The sequence below is a fragment of the Mytilus galloprovincialis genome, chromosome 13 (assembly GCF_965363235.1).
Source record: "Mytilus galloprovincialis chromosome 13, xbMytGall1.hap1.1, whole genome shotgun sequence".
Lineage (NCBI taxonomy): Eukaryota > Metazoa > Mollusca > Bivalvia > Mytilida > Mytilidae > Mytilus > Mytilus galloprovincialis.
In genome coordinates this window covers 10,157,463-10,185,081 of record NC_134850.1, presented here as the reverse complement: position 1 = coordinate 10,185,081, position 27,619 = coordinate 10,157,463, and the positions used below count along the sequence as shown (strand labels likewise).

The following is a 27,619-nucleotide window of genomic DNA, read 5'->3' as shown; positions in this document are numbered from 1 at the left end:
AATGTGGGGAACGGCCTAAATTGACAACCTGTTTTTTTAAGCTCGACGTTGCTAAAGACTATTTTATCCACATGTGTTATGCTATTTGAAACTTATATTTCCATTAAAAGTACATTTATAATATGTTAAAGTTTTTTTGATAACTTAACAACTTCAGAAAATTGTGGTTAGTGAAAAATATTACATTTGATATAAGACCTCACTTTATTTGAAAACCTCTATTTTTTGGCACAGGCTCATATAAAATAAACTTCTGGCCATTTTTCATAAGTCTGATACATGAAGTACCCCTACAGAAAAAAAAGTTGAGGGCCAGTTGATGGCCATGTGGCGGACAGTTGAGGGCGAGCTGTTTTAAGCAAAATAGTTGAGGGCTAGGTGTTAAGCATCTTAGCTCAACTCAAACCTGGCCAAGCACTGTATGTTTAATAGATGTCGCTCAACTGGCCCTCAACTGAAGCTTGCCATTAAGTTGAGGAATAAGTTGAGCAATTGATCTTTGGTTTTCATATAGTTAAGCAAAAGTTGAGCATTCAGACTTTGAAATTTTTGTAGTTGAGGAAAAGTTGAGCATTCAGACTTTGAAATTTTTGTAGTTGGGCAAAGTTGAGCAATTAGAAATATGACCTGGTGATATGAATGTTATGTGCCATCTGTTTTATCTGTCTTTAGTGCAAATGGACAGGAAGTATTATTATTAAATGTACACAAAGTTTGAGGCAAAATTAAGGGAATGTATTTATACATTTTTCTGTATTTTAACTTAACTAAATCTTTTACATAAAGATAAAAAACAAACAGTATTTCTTTTATTATAATTAAGATATATCAAATATTCAAGAAAATATTACATGTTTTTCGTCTTCTATGTTATCATTACACATAAAACACATTCTTTCATCTACATTATACAAACAAAACATAACTTAATTACATTGTTTACAGAAGCTCCCATATCGCCATAGTTATTTCTGTGTACCTGAAAATTTGTACTAAGGCAAACTGGGATTAATTTTATATAATTATTTTGACAGCTAAGGCGAAATGAGAATAAACCATCAGATGATGAATTTTCAGTTTATATATATTAAGTACGAAAATGTCAAATTATAGTGTAATGAGATTTTGAGCCATCTCATTGATCAGTATGCTACATAGTGCCCCCAAATGACCAGTATAAAACTATCCAGCAAGAGAGAAAAGGGATAGGTCAATATAAAAAACCTTAGTAACAAGGCAACTTCAGTTCAATTTCAAATGTCAGAGGGAATATCTTTTTAAATGTGGTAGCTCGTTGAAATTGTTCTGCTTGTGCATGATACATTTACAAAAAGACTTGAATCTATAGTATAAATATAAAGTCTTGCAGCAGCATTTCAGCAACAGCACTATAGTTATATCTGAAGCCAGTAGGTATAGGTGAACACTATATAATACTGGTCACCATCTTGGCATGTCTACACACTGAGAAAGGTAGGGATACAGATGACAGTGAACTGTTTTAAATCTGAAAAGAAATGAGAATAAGAACACAATCTCAAGATATACTAGAAAATTTCAAAATATTGCTGAAACTATTATTGGTGTTTTTCATCATTTCTGTTTTTAACAAGTAAATGAGATGCACAGACCCTTTTGTGCTTTTTTTGTTTTAAATTTACCATTACCTATATATATTTTTATGCTTTTTCAACTGATAATGTTGTTTTCTTCCATTTTTATTATAAATTTTAATTATTTCTAATACTGTTGATGTCATTTTCATGATAACTGTAAGATCAAAAAATTATTGCGTTCAGTTTTTATTGTAAATTTAAACGAAAGGATAAAACTAAACATTAAATATAAATCAATTGCTTTTAAAAAGCAATTGTAAACGGTCTTTCCCCCCTTTGAAACATGATTGTTTGTTATGTGTGTGTGTGTTTGTTTGTTTGTTTGTTTCTGTAAGGGGTCTATATTATTCCGGGGAAGTTTCATGTTTAGTTCGGAAAGTTTTTATTTTATTTCAGGTCCAGCGCGCGACTTCTCGCGCCAGATTGAGGAGACATCACGTGACGCCGGTTTATAATAACGAAAACTTAGTATATTTATTCCTTTTTAGGTGGGGACGTTAAACAGACAACATGTATAGAGACGGAATGTACACAATGTCATTTCTTTTGTCATTGTAGGAAATTGACATTTTGATCACAGTTCACCAGCAGTGCATGTTTTGGATTTAATTGATCCGGCGTAACTTTAATACACATTTAAGGATTATTTTCTGATAATGTACATTTTTCAGCACCTGTTTGTAACACAGATTAGTATTTCAATCTAGGAGCGGACATTTTATTGTAGGATTTCACTGAGATTTACGGACCTAGCAAGCGATTTTTACGGCATTGCAATTTCTTTTCTCTAGGAAAAGTCTTGAGAGATATCTGCACCACGTTGTTTTATAAACTTTTAGTACATGTATGCCCTGCTGAATGCAAATTTTGGACTTGTAGTATCAGAGTATAACTGATAACAAACATGTGGATTTTTTTTTCAGAAGAGATGTAAGAACAATATTAAAAACCAATTGTTCAGAGAACCATTGATGGTCTTTCCACTAGTAAAGATCTTTTTTATATGAAAATATTAAAATTCGGTTTTAAATGTCAATTTTAGCGTCAAATGACAGCTTATTGAACACTGATTCCAAAAATGTATGGTTTCTATACAAAAAGATATAAATAAGGAGATAATTTTTTACTTCCGGTTAAAAAAGATGTTACTTTCGGTATGTTTTGACAGTTTAGTTGACACTGATTCCAAAAATAGATGGTTCTATACACTTTTACATTAAATTAGTACAAAAAAACGGCTACTTCCGGTTTACAAAAGGTCACTTCTGGTTGGATTTTTCAAGGTCACATTGCTTGCAACCTTTTGCCAAAAGTCCCATGGCTTTATATGTATATATAAGAGGAAAAAGCAAAGTTCAAAATCTAGAACGTTAAATTTACCTATGACCTTGAGCTCAATTTCAAGGTCATCAACCAAGGACCTCAAATCAAAAGAATCTAGGCCTCTACTCTATATTGTTAATGAGTTATATTACCATACAACTAATATAAGATATAAAAGGGGGCAAAACTCGCATTAAATGTTACGTACCCTTTTAAGTAAAATTTACATGTTACGACATGTCGCAACTAACAATTGTCTGAAAATATTTTATAGATATCTTGTATGATTTCTGAAAATAAGAGATAACAAGCCAAAATCAAAAATTTGATCATGAACTTGACCTTTGACCTTGACCTCATTTTCATACTTTTTGACCAAGGGCCTCAAATCAAAAGACCCTAGGCCTCTATCACTTATGGTTTTCCAGTTACAAATTTATTTCACTTATTTCAATACAAAAGGGGAAATTACTCTCATATGGGGTATTCGTAATGCTTCGGTCAAAATAAAACGTAACATCCTGAGGATATAACGAGCAATTTTGAAAAATAAATTTGTCGCTTTCTTTTACAGTTGCGGAGGAGATCTGATAACAAGAAAAACAGTGTTTGGGGAGATAACTCTTACAAAGAAAAGTGTTTGGTTAAACAGGGTGAGTTTCAAAAGTGTATAGACTGTATGATCTCATATACAAAAAAAACTAAGCGACATCTTTTGAAACATTTTTACACCGCAAGAAAAAAATTAGGCGGAAAAAAAAATACAAAAAATAATCAGAACAAAATCAATAGGTCTTTCCACACGTAAAGGTAAAGGTGGAAAGACCTAATTATTGCAATTTTAAATGAACGGACAAAAATGCAACATTGATTATTGCAATTTCAGGAAACGCTGCATACAGATCTATGTAGCAGATATTAAAATGTTAGTTATTAGGTCTTTCCACTTTTTGTGGAAAGACCTTTTGTTTTTCTTCTGATTATTTTTTTTTTTTTTTTTCTTCTGCCGTCTGAGATGCTTTTTTGTCTTACAACATATCGAATGGATTTTTTGGCCAATGATGTTGTACAGTAAAGGAGGTTTCAAAACTCACCCTGTGTGACCGAACACTTATTCTTATAGGAGTTATCTCCCCGCGTCCCTTTTTTCTTGTTATCGCTATATCTCTAAAACCGTAAAAGATTTTAGCAAACTGTTTTCACCAAATTGTTCGTCTCCTCTTGAGAATGATTTGGTGTATTTTGACTTGAGTGATCGAAAGACATCTTATGGGAGTTATTTCCCTTTGAAAATTTAAGATAGGCGATTTGTTGGATAAATTCATACGTTATAAGTCGTAGAGGCCTACAGTATTTTGATATGAAATCCTTGGTCCATTTGAAGGAAATTGAGGTCAAGGTCAAAGGTCAAGGTCAGGTTCTAAATTTTGAATTTTGTTTGTTATCGTTATTCCAAAGAAACTGTTTTGGTTAACCCTCACAGGAGTTTTCTCCCCTTATGTATTTGAAATCAGTATTTCTCCACAACCATAAAAATGAGTGATCTGGGGTCTTTTGATTTGAGATCACTGACCTATGACCTTGAAATTGAGGTCAAGGTCAAAGGTCAATTTGACGTTCTAGATTTTGACATTTGCTAAAAATTATTTTCTGTTCATACTAAAACAATTAAGTCTTCTGCATATACCTATAAATCTTTTTTTTTTTTATATCAATTCGAAGAACCAAATTACATCAAATAGGAGTGATATTTTTTAACATCGTTTTTTTGAATTTCATTCTTATTATCGAGGTGGAAAGACCTTCAATTGTTCTCTGAAGAATTGGTTTTTAATTACTATTGTGATACTCCCCCAATTGCATTATTCAAAACCTCATTTCTGAATTCAAAGTATCAATATATCTCATTATATTGAAAAGTTCAGAAAAAGTTTCAAAGGGAGATAATTATATAACTCATATACAAATATAAAACTTGATACTACATCGAGGCACAGTAACCATATTTTGTAAATATTATAGAAACTGATTTTATGTTTACCTTGTTGGATCGTTTTCATGGCTGTACCCTTTTACATCTATCACATTACTGTTAAAATAACTTAAAGTCAGCTGAAAGAAAAATACAACTGCTGCTATTGACTATGAATAATTTGTCATTGTATAATGGCAAAATTTGTTTACAATGACAGAACAGTTCAATTATTCCTAATCAGCTGTATTGCTCATCATAAAATTAAATCAAATTCATTGAAAAATTAAAATAAAAATATAATTTTGATTGACAACTCGTTATTTTCTATAGAATTTCTGTTGTTAATGTTAGAGATCTTTGATAGTCTCTGATAATTTAATCACAACTTTTCACCAAGACTTTGCACTTTAAGTTCTGATTGATTTAAGCAATTTCAATTGATAGTTCATAGAGTGTCTTTTAATGTTGTAATATTACACAACTGTCTTAGGTGAGTGTGAAGGTTTTCATAAATTGTAACTTTGATGGAGAGATGTTTTATTGGCACTCATACCACATCTTCTTATTTAGAAGTACTGACAGTAATGCAACTTTATAGAAAATTTCATTGATCTATCACCAGTAGTTCTAATTAACTACCTTAAGCAACAAACTCAACAATTATTGACACTGCTAAGGATGACGACGCTGCTGCAAGAAAAGCAACGAGTGTGTATGATTGCTGTTAGTGACTTTGGTGTACATACCTGATCAGAGAGTTGATGCTGAGGAATCCTATGTAGTCCCTCTAAGTGGGAATGAAATTCTTTAATTTTTGTTAATGGCACTTTCAATAGATGATCTGAAAAATAAGATGATATTTTTTTTAATTATTTAATTTTGCATGTTTGAATACTTCAGAAATCACCATACTAGACATCAATATTATCTTGCAACTAAGCAAATCTATACAGAAAAGACAATTTTGAATTCAACAGCTAGTCTAGCAATGTCTATATTTAGCTTATTTCTGTAATATTCTGTAATTATTAGCAAAAATGTAAAGGTAATGGAAGAAACATAGATATTGCATTCTGGTCTCATGTTAAAAAATAATAATACTGTAAGTCATGCAAAAAATACCATAAATAAAATACATGAATATATGCTCATTATACAAATAACGAAGTACTTAAATCTGTTTTTATTGAAATTGATTTATATTTCAACATAAATTTAATTTCAGTAATCTTTTGAAGAAGAAAAAATCATTATATATATGCATTACACATGTTACAAGTTATGGTTGTTGAAATTCAAAAAGAAAGAGGGAAAAAAGAAAAAGAATTTCAAAATTTCAGAACTGTTAGATCATGTTTAATTAAATGGAATTTAGCAAACAAAACATGATAATCAGTTTAAATTATTAATTATAGATGGAAAAAAACACCACTTATGTTAACTAGAGGCTCTTAAGAGTCTGTGTCCCTCACCTTGGTCTATGTGCATATTAAACAAAGGACACGGATGGATTCATGACAAAATTGTGTTTTAGTGATGGTGATGTGTTTGTAGATCTTACTTTACTGAACATCCTTGCAACTTACAATTTTCTCTATCTATAATAAACTTGGCCCTTTAGTTACAAAAGATAATATTTTGTAAAAATTCACAAAAATTTGCTGAACATTATTGCTGTTTACAGTTTATCTCTATCTATAATAGTATTCAAGATAATAACCAAAAACGGCAAAATTTCTTTAAAAATTACCAATTTGGGGGCAGCAACCCATCAACCTGTTGTCCAATTCATTTGAAAATTTCAGGGCAGATAGATATTGACTTGATAAACATTTTAATACCTGTCAGATTTGCTCTTAATGCTTTGGTTTCAGAGTTTCAAGCCAAAATCTACATTTTACCCCTATGTTCTATTTTTAGCCATGGTGGCCATATTGGTTGGTTGGCTGGGTTACCGCACACATTTTTTAAATAAGATACCCTAATAATGATTGTGACTAAGTTTGGTTATATTGGTCCAGAAGTTTCAGGAGAAGATTTTTGTAAAAGATTACAAAATCGTATAAAAAATTATCAAAAATTGACTTTAAAGGGCAATAACTCCTTATGGGGTCGAATGATAATTTTAGTCATGTTAATTTATTTGTAGATCTTACTTTGCTGAATATTATTACTGTTTACAGTTTATCAATATTCAAGATAATAACCAAAACAGCAAATTTTCCTTTTCCAGCAACCCATCAACTGGTTGTCCGATTCCTCTGAAAATTTGAGGGCAGATAGATGTTGACTTGATAAACACTTTCACCCCTGTCAGATTTGCTCTAAATGCTTTGGTTTCAGAGTTATAAGCCAAACTTTACATTTTACCCCTATGTTCTATTTTTAGCCATGGTGGCCATCTTGGTTGGTTGGCTGGGTCACCACACACATTTTTTAAACTAGAAACCCAAATGATGATAGTGGCCAAGTTTGATTAAATTTGGCCCAGTAGTTTCAGAAAAGATTTTTGTAAAAACAAACGAAAATGAGGACGACTGACGACGACGACGGACGCCAAGTGATGAGAAAAGCTAACTTGGCCCTGTGGGCCAGGTGAGCTAAAAATTAACATTATCATAAAGTCATTAGAATGAACCCAACTGAAAAAAGCATGTATCAAAAACTTTGAAATCATTTTTTTTCATTCAACTATACACAAGTGTTTCTTCTTAACCATGTTAACCTAATAAAACTAAATACTTTCACTATTCAAGCCTAATAAAATTGACAATATTAAACTGAATTTGAGGGCAGATATATCTTGACCTGATAAACACTTTCACCCCATGTCAGATTTGCTCTAAATGCTTTGGTTATAAGCCAAACTCTACATTTTACCCCTATGTTCTATTTTTAGCCATGGTGGCCTTCTTGGTTAGTTGGCCCGGTCACAGGACACATTTTTTAAACTAGATACCCCAATGATGATTGTGGCCAAGTTTGGTTAAATTTTGCCCAGAGGAGAAGATTTTTGTAATAGTTTACTGAAGCCGGAAGATGACTGAAGCCAAGTGATGAGAAAAGCTCACTTGACCTTTCAGGTCAGGTGAGCTAAAAAGTAAACAAGAGGCTCTCAAGAGCCTGAATCACTCACCTTAATTTTTTTGGTTAAATCTCTCATCAATGATTATTTTGGCTTTTCAATTTATTTAAATGTTCTTTGAATCGTCCTATTTTCTTCAAAAGCAAAAAAAAAAATCATTTTCTCCTATGTTCTATTTTAGCCATAGGAGCTATGTTTCTGACATACAAGGAAATGAAATATAAAATTTATACTAGATACTCTGAAACTCATTTAGCCTAAGTTTGGCTGAAATTGATACAGCAGTTTCAAAGGAGAAGATTTTTTAAAGTAAGTCATGATGAACAAATTGTGAAAAAAAGTCTTTAAAGGGCAATAACTCCTTAAGGGGTCAATTGACAATTTTGGTCAAATTGACTTATTTGTAGATCTTACTTTGCTTAACATTTTTGCTATTAACAGTTTATCTGTATCTATAATAATATTCAAGATAATAACCAAAAACTGCAAAATTTCTTTAAAATCATCAATTCAGGGGCATTATACCTGAAAAAACAGTTACCCAATTCGGCTGAAAATTTCAGGACAGGTAGACCTTGACCTAATAAATACTTTAACTTCTTGTCTTATTTGCTCTAAATGCTGGAGTTTTTGAGATATAAGCCAAAAACTGCATTTTACCCTGTGTTCTATTTTTAGCCATGACGGCCATGTTTTTTGACGAAATAAAAAATAAAGCACAAACTTTATTTTATACACCCTACTGATCATTCAGTTGAAGTTTGGTTGAATTTGGTTTAGTAGTTTTAGAGGAGAAGATTTTTTAAAGTTAGCAAATATGATGAACAAATTGTGAAAAATTGTCATTAAAGGACAATAACCCCTTAAGGGGTCAATTGTCAATTTTGGTCATTTTAACTTATTTGTGTATCTTACTTTGCTGATCATTTTTGCTGTTTACAGTTTATTTTTATCTATAATAATATTCAAGATAATGACCAAAAACTGCAAAATTTCCTTAAAATTACCAATTAAGTGGCAGCAACCCAACAATGGTTTGTTTGATTCATCTGAAAATTTCAGGGCTGATAGATCTTGACCTAATGAACATTTTTACACCATGTCAGATTTGCTCTAAATGCTTTCGTTTTTGAGATATAAGCCAAAAACTCCATTTGACCCCTATGTTCTATTTTAAGTAACGGCGGCCATGTTTTTTGATGGATCAAAAATCGAAGCACACACTTTGTGCAGGATAATCTAAGGAACAATCATGCTAAGTTTCATTCAAATCCATTCAGTAGTTTCAGAGGAGAAGATGTTTGAAAAATTGTTAACGACGACAGACGACAACGACGACGTACGCCAAGTGATGAGAAAAGCTCACATGGCCTTTTAGGCCAGGTGAGCTAAAAAAACAACATTCCCCAAACATCATTTATATCTAAAAGAAGCAACTCATTTTTTCAATTGACGCAAAATATGATGGCATATTTTTCTTGTGGTGTACAAACATAGATAAATGTAAAATTCTTTAAAAGTATAGATTATTTAGATGGTGTTGAAATATACAGAATTCTTGGATTTCCTGTTTAGCAAATTGGAAAATATGTGTAAATGGATTGTCGATTAAAAGATTTATAAACAGGTAATTTTTTTATAAATGAGTGCAAGTGAGTATTAGAATCTACTGGTACCCTATTCAAATTATTCTACCACCAACTGTACCAGGGATTTCAACTGGAGTGTTTACAAAATACAATCATAATAAAAGTATTAAAACCTTTTCCAAAAGGATCCTCTCAAAACAGGTTAACTTGTAGAGTAAAAATAAGACATTTCAATATTATTAATCATATACCCCTTAGCTTTACATCTAGACTGGGATCATATTCTGGTATCAAATTCTCCTGTTGCACACATAAAATATATTTCATTAAAATATGTAGTAGTTTTCAATTTTAGTCATGACTTCCCTATCTGTTCAATGATGATTATTTTAGAATGATGAAATACATGTAATGATAAAAAAAGATAATGTTAAAGCAAATCACTCAGGTACTATAGAAACATTTATTTTTGTGGATACCAATTTTCGTGGATTGAAAGAAACTTTGCCTTTTTTTGGTTATATTCAATTTTGTGGTTATTGCTCAATTCTGCATAAAAGCCTAAAGAAAATGTTTATATCTTTAACTTCAGGTTAACCTGTATCAATGAAATCCACAAAAAATGGTAAACCACTTAAAATAATGAATTCACAGTAACTAAATCATGTAAATAGTCAAAGTATGAGACACTGCAGAATAATAAACAAGATTTCAGTTGAAAAAATAAACAACAAATGAACAACATGCAGTAAACTGAAAATAAAGCAAACATTAAATTTACAGACATAAAACACATGATAAACAACAGCAAACAACTTCACTGTCAGCAGACTTACTATTCCTTTTCCTGTTCTAATAAATTCAATAACACATTTATATTTAAATTCATATTTAGACAATATAAATATTTAAATTAGAAAAGTGTCCAAGAAGTTTGTACAGTATCACAGTGTCTATACAAACAAATTTTGTATGGTTTAGATGAAGAATTTCTTATGAATTTGTGTTCAAAAGTTTCATTCGTCCTGTGTTGATGTTTGTGCCTTTTCTTAGTTAAAGGTATAATAGGAACTTTAAGCTGAAGAACAGCATTAAATACATGTGCATGTCATTATGTTCATAATCAAACTTGCCAAATTTCTGTTTTAGAACTGGTAATTTAACCTAATTGCTATTATTTTGCAATTGAGTGTCAGATAGAATTGAGAAATGTAAGTGATATTTTCTGAAGATAGCAAGTGTATTTCAATTTTAAAGTATTTTTTAACAACTTAATAGACAATTAGTTTTTAAAATTGATTGGTTATCATATAAACAATGATAATTTGCAAGCAAGCTTCAAAGCTATTCTAGATTGCAATATGCAGCGTTTTCATCCTAAATTGAAAATTATTTTGAAATAAAAAAAGAATGTGTTACGAATGCCCCATTCATGCTTTGCAATTTTCCAATTTAAAAGGAGGCATTTCTTTAGAATGGCAAATGACTCACTACCTAAAATTTGTGTTTTTGTTCTTAGCATTGTGTAAGAGTTTCAGAAAAATTGATGAGACAAACTAAAGTCAGATAGCATATTGTCATGGAAAGCATAAAGGACATAAACGGTTAAAAGGGAAGATTCAACTGATGGTGCATTCATAGGCTTCACAGGCCAACATTCTTTTCCTTGTATTTTAAATCTGTTGGAGTATTTTTTTATTTTTTTTTTGTACTTTTAATATATGTCATCATGGTCATGTATGTACAGAAATGAGAATTATTGATTTTTTGAGACACTTACTTATGATATATCCCACAGTACAGTCATCTGGTAACCTTATGACGTCTCCTGTTGTCATTATCCTTCCTCCTCTGAAAATACAAAGTTAAAATTAAACATACTAAGACTGAATATCTTTTTTATGGTGATCATTTAGTCAAATCGACGATCTATGTTAGAAAATATTTTATAGATACAAGTCTTAGTCAAATAGGTAGTAGAACGTCAATGGAACAAAATTTGTCACAATGTTTGACATGAGTATATGAAGCTTGGTGCTATATATATATATATGTGAAAGCTATGACTTTAAGTTGTTCATAAAATGACAGAAATGTGTCATATAGAGGTAAATCTGAGTATCATATTCCTTTGAAACAGCAGTAAAATGATAAATGTACTTTAGTCTGGTTACTGTCACAATGATCTTCAAACATCTTTAACCCTACAAACAGTTCTTACTTATTATCAAAAACTAGGACTCCGGAAAATTTCAGAATCTCACCACTGAAAAATTCTTATTCCAATTTTTGATGGTCCTAAAAATTGATCCATACAAATAATATTTAAAGGTATATATCTTACCCAGCATGTGGTACCATTTGATCAGCTAGACCTCTGCTTATACAGAAACCTGCACCTCCAGTTGCAAACCAAAATGCCAACTTTTGCTGTAATATAAAGGTTTTATAAATAATCTACCATACAGGACATATAGACTATACATGATGATAATCATCCATATATTTCTGTTTTTACAATGTTGGATTGCTTAAAGCTTCGTAAAGCCTTCCCAATTTAATAAACAAAATACTGATTTTTTTTATTAGATTTCACATAGATCTAATTTACTACACATAAGGCTAGATTTCAAGTCTAAAAATATGCGTGATTTTCATAGTCATTCTTGGTTTTAGTCAACTAACGTCAATACAAGTTCAAAATAAATTTTAAATCCAAGCAATTCAAAAGAATATAAAAGTGGCAATATAATTACTCCTGGGTTAGCTCTGTCTAGTACTTCCAGTGGATGACTTATACTTGGTCTGCCTAAATACCAGTTATCACTGTGGTTATACTGCTGCAGAAACCCAACTAAAGCTGGTACATTCACATAGTTATCATCATCTACATGACAAAACCACCTGCAAAATTTTTAATAAAGTGTTAGCATATTGTGTTGTAGATAATAGTTACAAAATGCTTTATTTGTTGTAAAATCATTTACATGACAAAACCACCTGCAAAATGTTTAATAAGTGTTCATATTGTGTTGTAGATATGTTACAAACTGCTTTATTTGTTGTAGATGTGTTATGTGTTGTAAATAAAAGCTACACAATTCTGATGATGTGTTATATGTGATGTAGATAAAGGTTATACAATGTGTAATGTGATATGTGTTGTAGATAAAAGATACACAATGTGTTATGTGTTGTACAAAGTTACACAATGTGTTACTGTACATGTACATCTTGTATTGTAGTTAAAAGTTGCACAATGTGTTGTGTACATGTTATCTGTTAAAAGTTACACAATGTGTCAGTGTATAAACTATACACAATTTGTCACATGTTGAAGATACAAGTTACACAATGTGTTCTGTTTACAAAATGTCTCACTTGTTGTAGAAGAAATTTAAGTCATACATTATGTGGAATATTTTCTTTTTTTCTTCAGAGGTATTAATTGTCTGTGCATTTTGGTTATCCCTGTTCTCTTTTTTGTCGAGCCTTCGACTTTAGTCGAAAAAGCTAGACTAAGCGATCCTACATTCCGTCGTAGTCGGTGTCGTCGGCGGCGTCCACAAATATTCACTCTGTGGTTAAAGTTTTTGAAATTTTAATAACTTTCTTAAACCATACCAAACTTGGACAGAAGCTTGTTTATGATCATAAGATAGTATCCAGAAGTAAATTTTGTGAAAATAAAATTCCATTTTTTCCATATTTTACTTATAAATGGACTTAGTTTTTCTGCGGGAAAACATTACATACACTCTGTGGTTAAAGTTTTTAAAATTTAAATAACTTTCTTAAACTATCCTGGATTTCTATCAAACTTCGACAGAAGCTTATTTATGATCATAAGATAGTATCAAGAAGTAAATTTTCCGTATTTTACTTATAAATGCACTTAGTTTTTCTGCGGGAAAACATTACATCACTCTGTGGTTGTAGTTTTTAAAATTTTAATAACTTTCTTAAACTATCCTTGGTTTGTACCAAACTTGGACAGAAGCTTGTTTATGATCATAAGATAGTATCCAGAAGTAAATTCTGTAAAATGAAAAATCCATTTTTTCCATATTTTACTTTAAATGGACTTTTTTTCTGCATTGAAACAACACATTCACTCTGTGGTTAAATTTTTTTAAATTTTGATAACTTTCTTATACTATTTTTTATTTGTACCAAACTAAGACAGAAGCTTGTTTATGATCAAAAGCTAGTATCTAGAAGGAAATTTTTTTAATATTTTGTACCTGTGTATCTGTATTTTACTTATAAATGGACTTAGTTTTTCTTCCAGCTAACATTACATCCAGTCTGCAGTTAAAGTTTTTAAAACATTTATTAGATTCATAAACTATCCAGGATTTTTTATGGAACTTGGACAGAAGCTTCCTACAATCCAAACATGGTATCAAGCAGAATATTTTTATTGATTTTTTCCCTCATTTTTGTGCGTGTTGATCCTGCAATTTACAGCAAAAGTAGGCGAGACACTGGGTTCCGCGGAACCCTTACAAATTTTTATGTATATTTAGCAGAATTTATCAAGTTGAAATGTGAGCTTTAAGTTTTTGGTAAACATGGAATTGATGACTGATTGACTTCAAAATGTATCATATGCATGGTACCACAAGCTCACATGATTGATTTAATTTTTGTTGCTTAATATTCAGTGGCAAATATTTCATTCATGTTCACGACGAGAAGAGATTAACAATTAATACAATCGCCTGCTGTTAAGAATGATGTCTGGGATGAAGGTGAGTGAAATTTGGGCTATCACTGGAAAATGCAGGTATATGTAAATTGATTAGGGACAGATATTTTGCACAGGCTAAAGGACACCCAACTCTGGCAAGCCTTGAAGGGTTGTACCGCTTGTCAGAAGAAGACCCAAGTGACTGTATTCCTATCCCCCATCCAACCTTAGGGTCAAACAAGTTCACATGAAGCTTGATATCAAATTTAAGGGAAATGATAGATAGTTCTTGAGTAAAATTTTATGATGATGTCATACATGGCAATAAATATTATCTTCATATAGTCCTAAAATTGGCAGTTTATAATGTTAATTCAATAAACAAAACATTCTTGGAAATAGAATGTTTCAGGTTAGGTCAGTGTAGATGAAACGAATTAATCTTGATTTGCTGTTAATCATTTAGAAAGTTATCAACTTATTTTATCAACTGCATGTCTTAATTATTTCTTTTTTAATTAATATACCTTTTTTCACTTTCCATGAAGATGTCATATTCTCTAGCCATCTTACAGCACAATCCTTGTCTAAAATAGAAAAAAGAATATTGGATCATTTTTGTGGATAGAGTACATGGAGTTCTGCAAATCGTCATGTGGGTTATCTTTTCCCACCCTGATTCAATATATAATACATGTAATACATGATGGTAGACGGTTATTTTCATATGTTTTTGTGCTCAACCCAGTATTTATGACTTGTGAATTTCCTGTAAAATTAAACAATGCACAACAACTGAAAATATTTTCACATTATTCGATGAACACTCTCTAACAGGGAGGTAACTTGATAACCACAAATGATAAGTTACTAATTATATATAACAGGCAATATGCAAAGTTCAGTGATAGTAAGTTTCTCAGGGTCCTTTCTTGTTTTAAAGAAATAAGTCACACGATATTATCAGAAAGTAAGGAACAATACATCATTTGCATGAATTATCAGTAAAATTTTAGGTAAACAAAAATTCACATGACCTCCCTTACAGAAATTGCTAACAAAAGCACATAAGTTTCACATGTGAAGCACATGAGATGCAATCAAGAATTGTATGCAAATCAGGTTGCTCATATGTGCAGTTTGGTAGTTTAGTTCATATGTGCCCACAAAATTCAAACATAATGCTCACATGTGCAATTCAAACCTCAGGTGACTTTTTATCATTCATGTTAGTTTTATGTTAGTTTTGTACTTTGAAAAGTTTTTCCATTCTTCTAACCATTCAAAACTAACCTACATCATTGCTCATATGAGCTTTTTCAAAATGACATGCCCAGTCATGTTCTTCCTGTAAATTCAAATTCATGAAAAGCATGCAATAAATGGAGGTAGATGGATATGGAAAATGTTAAGTCCTATATTGTGCTATTTGAAGAAAGGCATTGTTGAAATCTGATAAAACCAGTGTGGCTGTGGTTAATTATTTGTAAGTTATCATTTCTAATTCATTATTTTCATTTTTGTGTCAGATTTTGAAATATATTACAATTTTAAGTCCTTTATGGGAATATATATACAGGTTGCTTCAAAATAAGTACTACATGTATAAAGATTTTTCCTTTTTAAACTTTTTGAAATACAGTACTTATTAATCAAAGACATTCATTGTATACTAAACTTGCATGTCCCTCTATTAGTTTTATAATGTAATATTATGTTTTTAGTAATGATCATGATTATTGTTTAAATAAAAAAAAAAATGATATGAAAATCATAATTAACTGACAATAATTAAAGAATAACTCTTTTAACATGATGTATCAGTTATTTTATTTTCAACTGAATTATTTAAGATTTTCATTTAAATTTGAAAAATATTCCTTTTTTAAAGCAGCCATTTTGTTTTGGTCAACTATAATATTTACGTGTGCAACGTGTGAGCAATCTAATAAAATGCACATGTGAAACAAAAGCTCATATGAGCAGTTGCACGTGAGGTTTTTAACATGCAAATTAGGTTAGTTTCATATGTGCAATTTTTTTGCTCACAAAATGCTCACCTAATTTGCATGTTAAAAAACTCGTGTGCAATCATGTTAGTTTCTAACGTGAGCATCTTATGTGCAACATGTTAGCACTATTTGGTAAGGGCCTAAGATTTCAGAAATGTAATTAATAAGAAGGTGAAAATTAGAAAAGTGTATTTTAAGTGCAAACCTAAATGTATTAGTCTTTCCTTCCACATCGTTTGACTTCAGCAATACAAGGCAGATGCAAAGGAAAATATCAATGTTACATAATTTGTCAGATCAGATTTAACTTAGTAAATTGATTGGTGTTGAACACAACTTTCAGCACTTTATTGCTATCGGGTGATGGTCAGATTTTATCGGTGAAGGAAGCCAGTGCCTAGAGAGAACCATGCCACCAACCTTTGGTAGGAAAACTTACAATCCTAGTAATGTGGGACTAGACCTCACAACATCAGTAATCTGACAAGCTAATAGTACAGTAGTATTACTACTTAGACCACTCAGCCGGCGTTTTGCATTTGCGCCGATTTTTTCTTTCATTTGCGCCAATTTTTTTTTTTTCATTTGCGCCGATATTTTTACAGGTAAATTACAAGTGAACAGATATAAGAAGATGTGGTATGAGTGCCAATGAGAGAACTCTCCATCCAAGTCATGTTAATTTTAATTTATCATTATAGACCTCTTCCGTTAGCCACTTGTACAAATTTAATGAATCACCATGGGGAGGTGGAAGAAGGCCTACAAGATACATTTCCAGACTTTTTCCTTGACCGTACCCATAGTTCTTTAGCCTCCTTGTCTTTCGGACATCTGCCACATGATTATGCTCGTTCTATGTTTTGACAATAGAATCCGTGGTGACTCTGGCTTTACACGATTTTATGGTACATTTGTAGGATATGTTGTTATGTTTCAGGACATTAACTAACCTTCCAATATGTATGGCCCTCTTTGGCTCGTTTCAGTGTGCAATATGTCCATCGTGTTACAACGAAGTTCCAGAACAATATGAATCAAAATTAACATAAATAAACCAGATTTTACCAATGGTATCATATAGTATAGTACATGTACAAGTATTAACGTACCTGTAAATCTAATTACAGTGGCATAGCTAGGTCATATTTACGTGTACGCCCGAACCTTGGCAAGGAATTCAAAATACCAAAACGGGTAAATGTCAAACAATTGCTGTAGTGGGTTAGAACTAGGGAGCAAACTGGAATCTAAAGATATACCATTTCTGTCATTAAAAACTCATCAGTAGCAGCATACTTTAGAATCTTAATGGTTTATTTGTTATGTTAAATATTCATGTTGTTTTTTTAAATATATTGGCTATTGGATTTAGAGAAAATGTCAAAACCAGTAACTTTAAAAATATATTCAAAAAGAGCTGTGGGAGTAAAGCACTCAACCAACAAACCCACATATTTTATGTCCAAATTTCGTAAAAGAGGGACGAAAGATACCAGAGGGACAGTCACACTCTAAATCAAACACAGAAAACTAAAAAATAAACAACAAGAACCCAACAAAAAACGGGGTGATCCTAGATACTCCCGAAGGATACGCAGATCCTGCTCCACATGTGGCACCCGTGGTGTTGCTCATGTTCGGTAAATAGTCTAATTCGGTAGGTCACATTCATGAAAGGGAAGGAGATTGTAGTTACGGTGTAAGGACATATCCGATATCCGATATCATTATTGAAACGGTTATTTTATAACAGTCAAACAACTCGCGATGACGTCCGTAAAATTTACGAAGGGATTATTTCATTTCACCATTTGGAACTCTTGGTTTAATAGCTTCCTTGTGAGCAGCAATCCTCTACCAAGAAAATCATGATAGGAAATTGGCGCAAATGAAAAAATGAAATCGGCGCAAATGAAAGAATGAATATTTTCTTAATCGGCGCAAATGAGGGCCCTCATGGGGTTTTTGATTATGTGATTACTTGGCCGTTTTTTTAATGATTATTTGATTATTAAGCCAAATATTTCATGATTATTTGATTACCTAGGACTGTATTTTTAGTTTATGATTATTTGATTACTAAAGATAAGCAAATATTTAATGATTATGTGATTATATTGGCAAAAAAATGGTGATTATGTGATTACTAGGACCCCCCCATGAGGGGCCTCGCAAATGTCATACGCCCCACTCAGCCAAGTGCTACCACCCCCATGATTTCATCAACCGCCCTTTTTAATGATGCTGAAACAACAACTTTCTCGAAAATCCTATTTCACTAAACAAAATACTCTAAGAATCTGCGGCTCTTTTTGCAATAAATCTTATCAGTAAAAATCCTCATAAGTCCAACACATTTCAGTATAACTTATAAACATATTTAATTGTAAGATGTTTAAAGGAAAGAGTCACAGGCATAAAAGAATGCCACTGGTTGAGTGGTGGATTGTTGTGACTACTGGGGATAAATCTTAATGCCAGGGGATTATAGGTAAATCTATATATAAACTTCCATAATAATAGAGAAATATCTTTGTTGCATTATATGTACATTCCTAAATGCAGGTCCTGGGATTCTGAACTAAGTGATGGTTTGTACAGTAATACACTATGAAAAATCTCCCTAGATATTAAACGGTAATATACCAGTGTTGTTATCTCAAATCACCAGAAAATCATCTGTGTTATTGTAATTTACTCTAAACCCAAAGGGGTGAATTTTACTGAATCATCCTGTGTGTATTGCACAAGTTATATGTGGTTCAACTGGGATTCAATGACACATAAATAAAATGCATATAAAAGCAGTTTTTGTATCACTGGTTTATTGTTTCAGTTTGAAGACAAATATTTATCATTATCAAATAATTTACCAAAATCTGATTAAGACATATAAGAAATAAAATGACTATTTCAAATGATGAGACTGTCATTAAAGTGAGAGGGTTAGCGCTATACTATCAGGTTTAATCCACCATTTTCTACATTTGAAAATGGCTGTACCAAGTCAGGAATATGACAGTTCTTGTCCATTCGTTTTTGATGCGTTTTGTTATTTGATTTTGCCATGTGATTATGGACTTTCCGAATTGATTTTCCTCTAAGTTCAGTATTTTTGTGATTTTACTTTTTCAAAAAGATTTATAAAGAGATTGAAAAATAATTACAGGCTGCAAGCTACATTTTGTCCAACATTATAGACTAAAATTAAGAAAATTTTAATTCATGACCAACATTCTGACTAAAAAATGTAACAAAATCATCTTCATTTGAGGGGAATAAGTTTAACTATAACGAATGGGCTGACAATATACACAACTTATTTGTAAATCTTGTCATGCTACCCTAAACCTTGGAATAATTCTAAATTTCAGATAAAAAATTTCACACTTTTTTTTCTGAAAACTTGACATCTGTAACTATTGCAATTTCAACTATTTTCCAAGAAGAAAGAAATGACACTGAAATTGTGTTCTCAAATTGCATAAAGAATGTTGATATAATGTAGTTGACATTTCTCTGATCTTATTTACAGTTCAATCTAAGTAATTACCTGTAATGTGTATCTGCACAAAACGTGTTGATGAAATGATCAGCTTAAAAAAAGAAAATAGAAAGATTATGCTAATAATTCTTTTTTTCTTCAGACATGTCAGATTTTTATTCTAAATTCAAGTTGGTCTAAATAAAATTATAAGGACGGATATCCCATCAAAGTATACTGTGGATTCAGTATAATCATGATAATTCAAGAGATACACTTTCATTGGATTACATCAGTAAAAGTAACAAGTTTAAATGTTCAACATTGTCTATCGATTTGTATGCAGATGTTGACAAACCACCAGATTGAAATATCCCAAAAAATAAATGAATCCACAGTTCTAAGATCTTTATCAGGTTTATATTGAATAATCTTAAATTTAAGTTACCATATGATTACATATATATGATAAAAGAAAATCTCGTCATTTTAATTGATATACTAGAACACACCTGTGATATCGCGGGTTCGTGACTGAATTAAAATATATAACTATGTGTAAGCCTTATTTTTAAAGTATTGGTATTGTCATCTGATAAAATCATGCCGATTATAAGATACACAGTTTCATTGATATACCACAATGATTACGAGTCTGACCTTAAGCTTATAACAATCAGACATAAATTTAAAGGGAAGATGGTATTAATCCAATTTGAATGATGAGGAACAAAATGATCAGACAAGAGGTTATCTCCCCTTAGGACAAAGATGTACTTTAAGGATAGTTTATATGTTCTATTACAGTCAGGAAAGTGACGAGACAGCATTCTTGTCTGACTGGAAAAATGTACTGAAATTAAACTTCTTTCATGATCATCATTAAACCTCTAACATGCTGACATATCATATCAAACCTCTAACGTATTGACCCAACAGACATTTACAGCGGGTAATTTCTCTGAAAATTGAAGCTGTAAGCAAATTCTAAGGTTTCTTTCAATTAGCATGAATAGTGTTTTAATTTAAAAGTCTTTGAAGTTTATTTGTTGATAAACCTTTAACTTTAAAGTATTTACAAACATGATAAATTTAAGGGAAACAAGTGAAACTGCGCGCTACTGCTCACTGATGATACCCCCACCGCAAGTGGATAATATTAATATTATAGTGTAAAAATATGCAAGTGTTAGGTAAACAGGAAGTTGTCGAGTGATGAATCTGTAAACGCATCACACAGTATAGCTGACTTATATAAATCCTGAAACCAAATTTCAAAAATCCTTGAATTGTAGTTCATGAGAAAAATGTGACGAAAGTTTTCAACTTGTCTATCATGTGTAAAATCATACAAGTGTTCGGTAAACAGGAAGTTGTCAAGTGATCAATCTGAAAAAGCATCACACGGTATAGCTGACTTAGATAAACCCTGACAGCAAATTTCAGAAATCCTTGTATTGTAGTTCCTGAGAAAAATGTGACGAAAATTTTCATCTTGGCTATCATGTGTAAAATCATACAAGTGTTCGGTAAACAGGAAGTTGTCAAGTGATCAATCTGAAAACGCATCACACGGTATAGCTGACATAGATAAACCCTGAAACCAAATTTCAGAAATCCTTGTATTGTAGTTCCTGAGAAAAATGCGACGAAAAATAATCATGGGACGGGCGGACTGACTGACGGAAGGACAGACAGAGGTAAAACAGTATACCCCCCCTTTTTTAAAGCAGGGGTATAAAAAGCATTTTGCTTAAGAATAAATTACATTTGGTATGTTATTGTTTATCAGCATACATGTACTTCATTGTATCCCAAAATAATTTGTAAAAAAAAAGATAAAAAAATCATAGTAATTTTTAACTCAAACTTCATGCATGTAACATTTACATGTATATACCATGTACATGTATACCTGACTATAGAAAAACTTACCATGAACATTTTCTGGAATGGGTGAATCATTATCTGTAAATATATAGGTCTGAAAAGGAGAATATATATAGAACTGTTATCATGTACTAGAATGAAACAATACATTTTGTTCATGACATAAAAGCTGGATGTATTTTGCACATCTAGCATATATATACAATGACTTTTATTATTATGTAAAAATTATTATGTAAAACTATATTGATTATAATTTGAAATTAAATCTACAAAGGAGTAGGTTCAGTCATTGTCAGTAAGACCCCTTTTTGGCCACAAAATATAGCAGTTTTACAAAATTGTTAAAATGTAAACCTTTAGTTATTTATTGGACAGTAGAATGCTTCTGTGTTATGTTTATCTTTTTAATACTGGTTAATGAAATCATTACAGTGTATACTGGCTGGTCATTATCTCGTATGATACGATTTTGACACACATACCGGCATAGCTAATGGATATGCATGAATAAGATAAGATCAGCACGTGTAGCCTAAACTGAGAGTTGTAGATTTGTAGGATAACTGTATATATGTAGTTTTTGAAAATATAGAATAGATACAAAAATCTGCATGTGTTTTTAATAGTATCCGAGCAAGTAAAACACGGATCTATCAGTATGTATGGTCAGATTATGTTTCTGTGTGTAAGAGAGAGTTGTTCCCCTTTTGTCAGTATTTTGTATTTATGTTTGTGACGTCATCTTTGTCTGATTAAAATGTAGAAATGGAAGCTGATGTGTTTTTATGTGTCCGTATGTAATCGCCTCCATCCATGCTACCAGAGCTTTTCCCCTAGTCTGTAATATCTGCTACATAAATATGGGCTGTTTTTGACAATACAATGCACATATATCCGATACTAGCACCATTAAGTCATGCTAAATTACTGAAATCCTCATAATTCTAGCATTTTAGTTAAATTTTAGACGGTTTTCGTGTAAAACAAAAGTGGCCGCATTCGTGTTCATCCTTAATATGGGGACGAAGTCCCCAATAACAGTAGAAAATTCAATAAAAAAAAAAAATTCGGGAAAATTTCCCGAATTTTTCATTGTACTAATGAACTCAAAATCGTTCAAATTTTTTTTGTCGCCGTTTTGAAATCCCGGACCTGCGCAGAAATCTACAATGTACTTCCTTTTTCCGGTTTTGTTTGTATGAATCTTTGAGTAAAATATATATTTATCAGTCTAGTATAAATAGAAAGGAACGCAATACCAATTTCATTTTTAAAAATTCCTTGATATGAAAAAACGTTCTTTGTTTACATTGCATATGACGTCATAACTAAAATAACGTCACAACTAAAATCCCTAACAACAGAACCAAAATCGGAAACGTTACGTTATTTCCGTTTCTTTTTTTTAACAAATATTTAAGTTACAAAAAAATAATTCATACAGACTTCGTCCCCATTTACAGGTAATGCCTGCCTCATATTATTGAAATGTAAGTTGTATTTTATGATATAACATAACATATATAAAGGTTGAGGATGAACACGGATGCGGCCACTTTCATTTTTACCAAAAACCATCTGAAAAGTGACATTTTTCAGCATATTAGGTAGATTTTTCATATTTGAGCTTGAATCGGATCGTTTTTAATGACTAAATCTGTTAAAATCTTTCACATAAACTAATTAATTCAAATAAAATAGACACTTAAGTGTTTAAAAAGTGGTCAAAATCTTTTGTCAGATGAACCTGAAATATTTGAGGCCAAAATCAGTCCTTACCGGACCTACTCCTTTAATGATTTTCCTATACTTCAAAGATATTCATGTAACTTCATTATCTGTTTTCTGTATAAATTCATATTTTTTTCATTTTCTGTTTATACATGAATTTGTGTTTCTTTTATTTTCTGATTCATTTTAATAAATTTTGAACATTTACCAGGCATGTACATCATTCATGTCATTCAGAATTTCTGTTTAGCATCACAAAATTTTGTATCAAGCTTGAGTTGTCATTGATATCATCATCATCAAACTAATTTTATAAAATCTTACACATGTAATTAACAATTCAAGTATAAAGCCATTAAAGGGCAACGTTCGTCATACTTTCAACATCGACTTCAATCAAATCCTTTGAATCTCTAAATGCAATTGTTCATGACGGGGAAGATAAAACCCGTGGATTCCGGTAAAAAATGGTTTGAGCGGGAAATACAAATATAAGATTTTCGGTAGGAACGAAAAAAAATTAAAATAAAATATTGCTGGTAAATACAAATAAAAGATTTTCAGTCGGAACGAATTTATAGGGTCGGTCGGTAAAGGGCAAACAAACAATATTTTAATTTATGCCTGACAAAGTTTAATTTTGGACCCTTTGGCCGTCAATGTCAAAATGAATGTAGAGTGGGGTGCTCATTTCCGCCACATCTTTCCATGTTTTATACAGTTTATGTTCAGGTCTAAATGTTTTTGAAGTATACTGATATTTCTATATGAAGATAACTTCAAATGCAAAACATACTTAAGCTTGAAAACCGGTTTGTTTTAAGAAAATCATCTGAAAAATTAGATTAAAGGGTGTTTGAAATTTCCGGATGTTTTGTCAATGGGGGACACATATTCGCCGTTTTTACACATCTATTTAAAACCAAATAACCGCAGCTTTTAACAATTTTTATCAAAATCAATTGCATTATAGATGAATAGTAGACATTTCAAAGGTCTAAAGAATTCAAAGTTAGGGCATTCAGTCAAATATTTACTTAGAAATACTTCTTTGAAATCGTGTTTTTTATTCAGGAAATTGTCCGAAAATCGTTGTCCGTTTTTCGGTCATTTTCGGTAGGAGCCGCAATTTTGTCTCAGTTTAAAAAAATATTATATTTGTTATAAAAATATAATTTACGGGTACATTTCTTCCATTTCAGCCATCCTTTGAAATTTTTACACCTCAAAATCCTTAAACGGCGAAATTGTGTCCCCGGCGAAAATGAGCACCCCACTCTAGACTCTGATTTGGATCAACTTGTTGAATACTATGCCCAAAATCAGAAATCAAATGACATGTTTAAATTTAGCATACATTGTATCTAAATGCATAATTTATAAAACAGCAAGAAATTTCATGAACTACAAATGCTGTGAACCATCTGACAATACCATTTCCTAAATGTTGTGACTACTAACCATATAACCAAGGATTTGAAATTTCACTATACAAATCCTTGACATGACTAAATTGTGAGTTGGATAGAGTAAAACCAGATTCTCCGCAGGGTGCAGCTTTATACGACCACAGAGGTTGAACACTGAACGGTTGGGGCAAGTATGGACACAACATTCAAGCTGGATTCAGCTCTAAATTTGGATTGTGATTAAATAGTTCACAGCATAGGTTTCCGACACAGAATGAATGTGGTCTTGTGAACTTAAAATATTTTGTCTGCCTTTGAGCAATTCACTATGCTGTTGAATATTAATCCTCTCAAAAAAATGTTTGAAGAAATTTTCTTTTTATTTCATTGTATTTTTGAAATCTGAAATGAGAAAATTTAAACCCCCCCCCCTTTTTTTTCACATCCCCCTTTCCCTTTTTCCAAAACTGATCTCAATTCAAATTTCTAATGGAGTTTGCAACAATAACTACTCATTTAATTAATGTAAAATAAAGTGCTTGTTATCACTGAATGGTAAAGATTGTTTTAATTTATCAGTTGGTAGTAAAAGTGAATATACATTGTTTATTGTATAAAACAATGATTTAAGTTGATTCAACTACTATTCTGGACAAAGAAAGATAACTCCAATCAATTGAAAATTTCTTGCTATTGCACAATATTGTGCAATTAGATATTTCTTACTATTGCGCAATATTGTGCAATTGAAAATATTTGCTATTGCACAATACTGTGCAATTGAAGATTTCTTGCTATTGCTGAATACTGTGCAATTGAAAATTTCTTGCTATTGCACAATACTTAATATAATAATTTTGGATCCTGATTTGAACCAACTTGAAAACTGGGCCCCTAATCAAGAATCTAAGTACATGTTTACATTCAGCATATCAAAAAAGCCCAAGAATTCAATTTTTGTTAAAATCAAACTTAGTTTAATTTTGGACCCTTTGGACTTTAATGTAGACCAATTTGAAAATGGGACTAAAAATTAAGAATCTACATACACAGTTAGATTTGGCATATCAAAGAACCCCAATTATTCAATTTTTGATGAAATCAAACAAAGTTTAATTTTGGACCCCGATATTTGGACCAACTTGAAAACTGGGCTAATGATCAAAAATCTAAGTACATTTTTAGATTCAGCATATCAAAGAACCCCTAGGATTCAATTTTTGTTAAAATCAAACTAAGTTTAATTTTGGACCCTTTGGACCTTAATGTAGACCAATTTGAAAACAGGACCAAAACTTAAGAATCTACATACACAGTTAGATTCGGCATATCAAAGAACCCCAATTATTGAATTTTTGATGAAATCAAACAAAGTTCAATTTTGGACCCTTTGGGCCCCTTATTCCTAAACTGTTGGGACCAAAACTCCCAAAATCAAACCCAACCTTCCTTAAGTGATAATAACCCTTGTGTTTAAATTTCATTGATTTCTATTTACTTATACTTAAGTTATTGTGCAAAAACCAAAAATAATGCTTATTTGGGCCCTTTTCTGGCTCCTAATACCTAAACTGTTTGAACTAAAACTCCCAAAATCAATCCCAACCTTCCTTTTGTGGTCATAAACCTTGTGGTAAAATTTTATAGATTTCTATTCACTTTTACTAAAGTTAGAGTGCGAAAACTAAACGTATTCGGACGACGACGACGACGCAGACGACGACGCCAACGTGATACCAATATACGACCAAAATTTTTTTAATTTTTGCGGTCGTATAAAAAAGATCCAAACTTTTATTTTAAAATGACTAAAATGTGTGCAAAATTTCTGGATCCTTGGTTTTGATTTTGAACTCTGATTTGACTGTCTGAAAAAAAGAAAACGACTTTCAATTCTATCCAAAATTGATAGAAATCATTGTCTAAAAAATTTCAGATCCTTGCACAAACAATTACTGGATATTGATAATTCTACAAAAAAAGGTACAGTTATTTAAAAGGTACTGTAATATTTTTTCTGTCTATGAAGAAATAACATAAAAAATTTGGTGGACACTGAAAAACGCGGCGTGTAGCAGGTTATTTAACAGTGTGCACCACATTTTTTATGTTATTTCGAATAGATAGAAAAAATATTACAGTTATTTCTTATAATTTAATTCTAAATTCCATTTTAAACCGTAGAAAACCATGAAAAAACGTTGATGACGTCATGGTCACATGACTAAATTATGTCTATGGGCTCATAACGAAATAACGTCAGGCAATCAGAAGACGCGTTACATCCAAAATTAAATTATGGTAAATTATAAACATCTCCAGTCATAAGTACAACAAACTGTACCATGTTCGTCATTGTATATCAGAAAATCAAGATGCTCACCTCATCGTTAGCTAAAGGGATCCATGTTTCCATCAGCAAATCAAGTCTTGAATTCCTGTTTGATTTAGTGGTTTTAACAGAAATAAATATGTCAGACTGAACTGTTTTCCTCATCACATTTTTAACATTCTGAATACGGTTCTGTTTGTCAACCACCTGTTGTTCTTTCTGCAGCGATAACTGTCTTCTATAACTTCTCTTAACATGCTTAACCTCGTGCTTAACAAACTTTGTAAACACAATTTGCTTTGTGTGTATGCGTTCTGTATTTGTGACAGAAATTAATACAAGTGCAAGAATAAATGTGACAATCACAAGGAATATTTGCAAATTCTTCGCAAAGAAATTCGCATCACTTGTCCACAGATGTTTACTGGTGTCTTTCTGCATTCCGACACATTACAATTCATGCAAGCAACCTGT

The 27,619-nt window shown here is 31.5% G+C and overlaps 1 protein-coding gene across 2 annotated transcripts; it reads right to left on the bottom strand.

Moving 5' to 3' along the window:
• Nucleotides 1-1,294: 1,294 nt before the first annotated feature.
• On the bottom strand, nucleotides 1,295-27,350 carry LOC143057561 (fringe glycosyltransferase-like). 2 transcript variants are annotated; one of them, XM_076230874.1, is made up of 10 exons: nucleotides 27,197-27,350; nucleotides 21,716-21,764; nucleotides 19,850-19,892; nucleotides 14,809-14,868; nucleotides 12,345-12,492; nucleotides 11,933-12,018; nucleotides 11,369-11,439; nucleotides 5,661-5,755; nucleotides 4,981-5,051; nucleotides 1,295-1,507 (listed from the first exon to the last, which is right to left on the bottom strand). In XM_076230874.1, the coding sequence occupies exons 1-10, from the start codon at nucleotides 27,308-27,310 to the stop codon at nucleotides 1,441-1,443; spliced, it is 804 nt and encodes a 267-aa protein (XP_076086989.1). In that variant the 5' UTR covers nucleotides 27,311-27,350; the 3' UTR covers nucleotides 1,295-1,440. The 2 variants fall into 2 exon arrangements, with proteins under 2 accessions (XP_076086989.1, XP_076086990.1); XM_076230875.1 differs by lacking the exon at nucleotides 27,197-27,350 and adding an exon at nucleotides 23,783-23,836.
• Nucleotides 27,351-27,619: the final 269 nt, after the last annotated feature.

Coding starts and splice junctions, on each gene's coding strand:
- LOC143057561 (XM_076230874.1), bottom strand. CDS start 27,310: ATGAGGAAAACAGTTCAGTCTGACATATTTATTTCTGTTAAAACCACT. Junction 21,765..27,196: donor TCCCTTTAGCTAACGATGAG/GTGAGCATCTTG, acceptor TCTCCTTTTCAG/ACCTATATATTTACAGATAA. Junction 12,019..12,344: donor TAGACAGAGCTAACCCAGGA/GTAATTATATTG, acceptor TTTATATTACAG/CAAAAGTTGGCATTTTGGTT.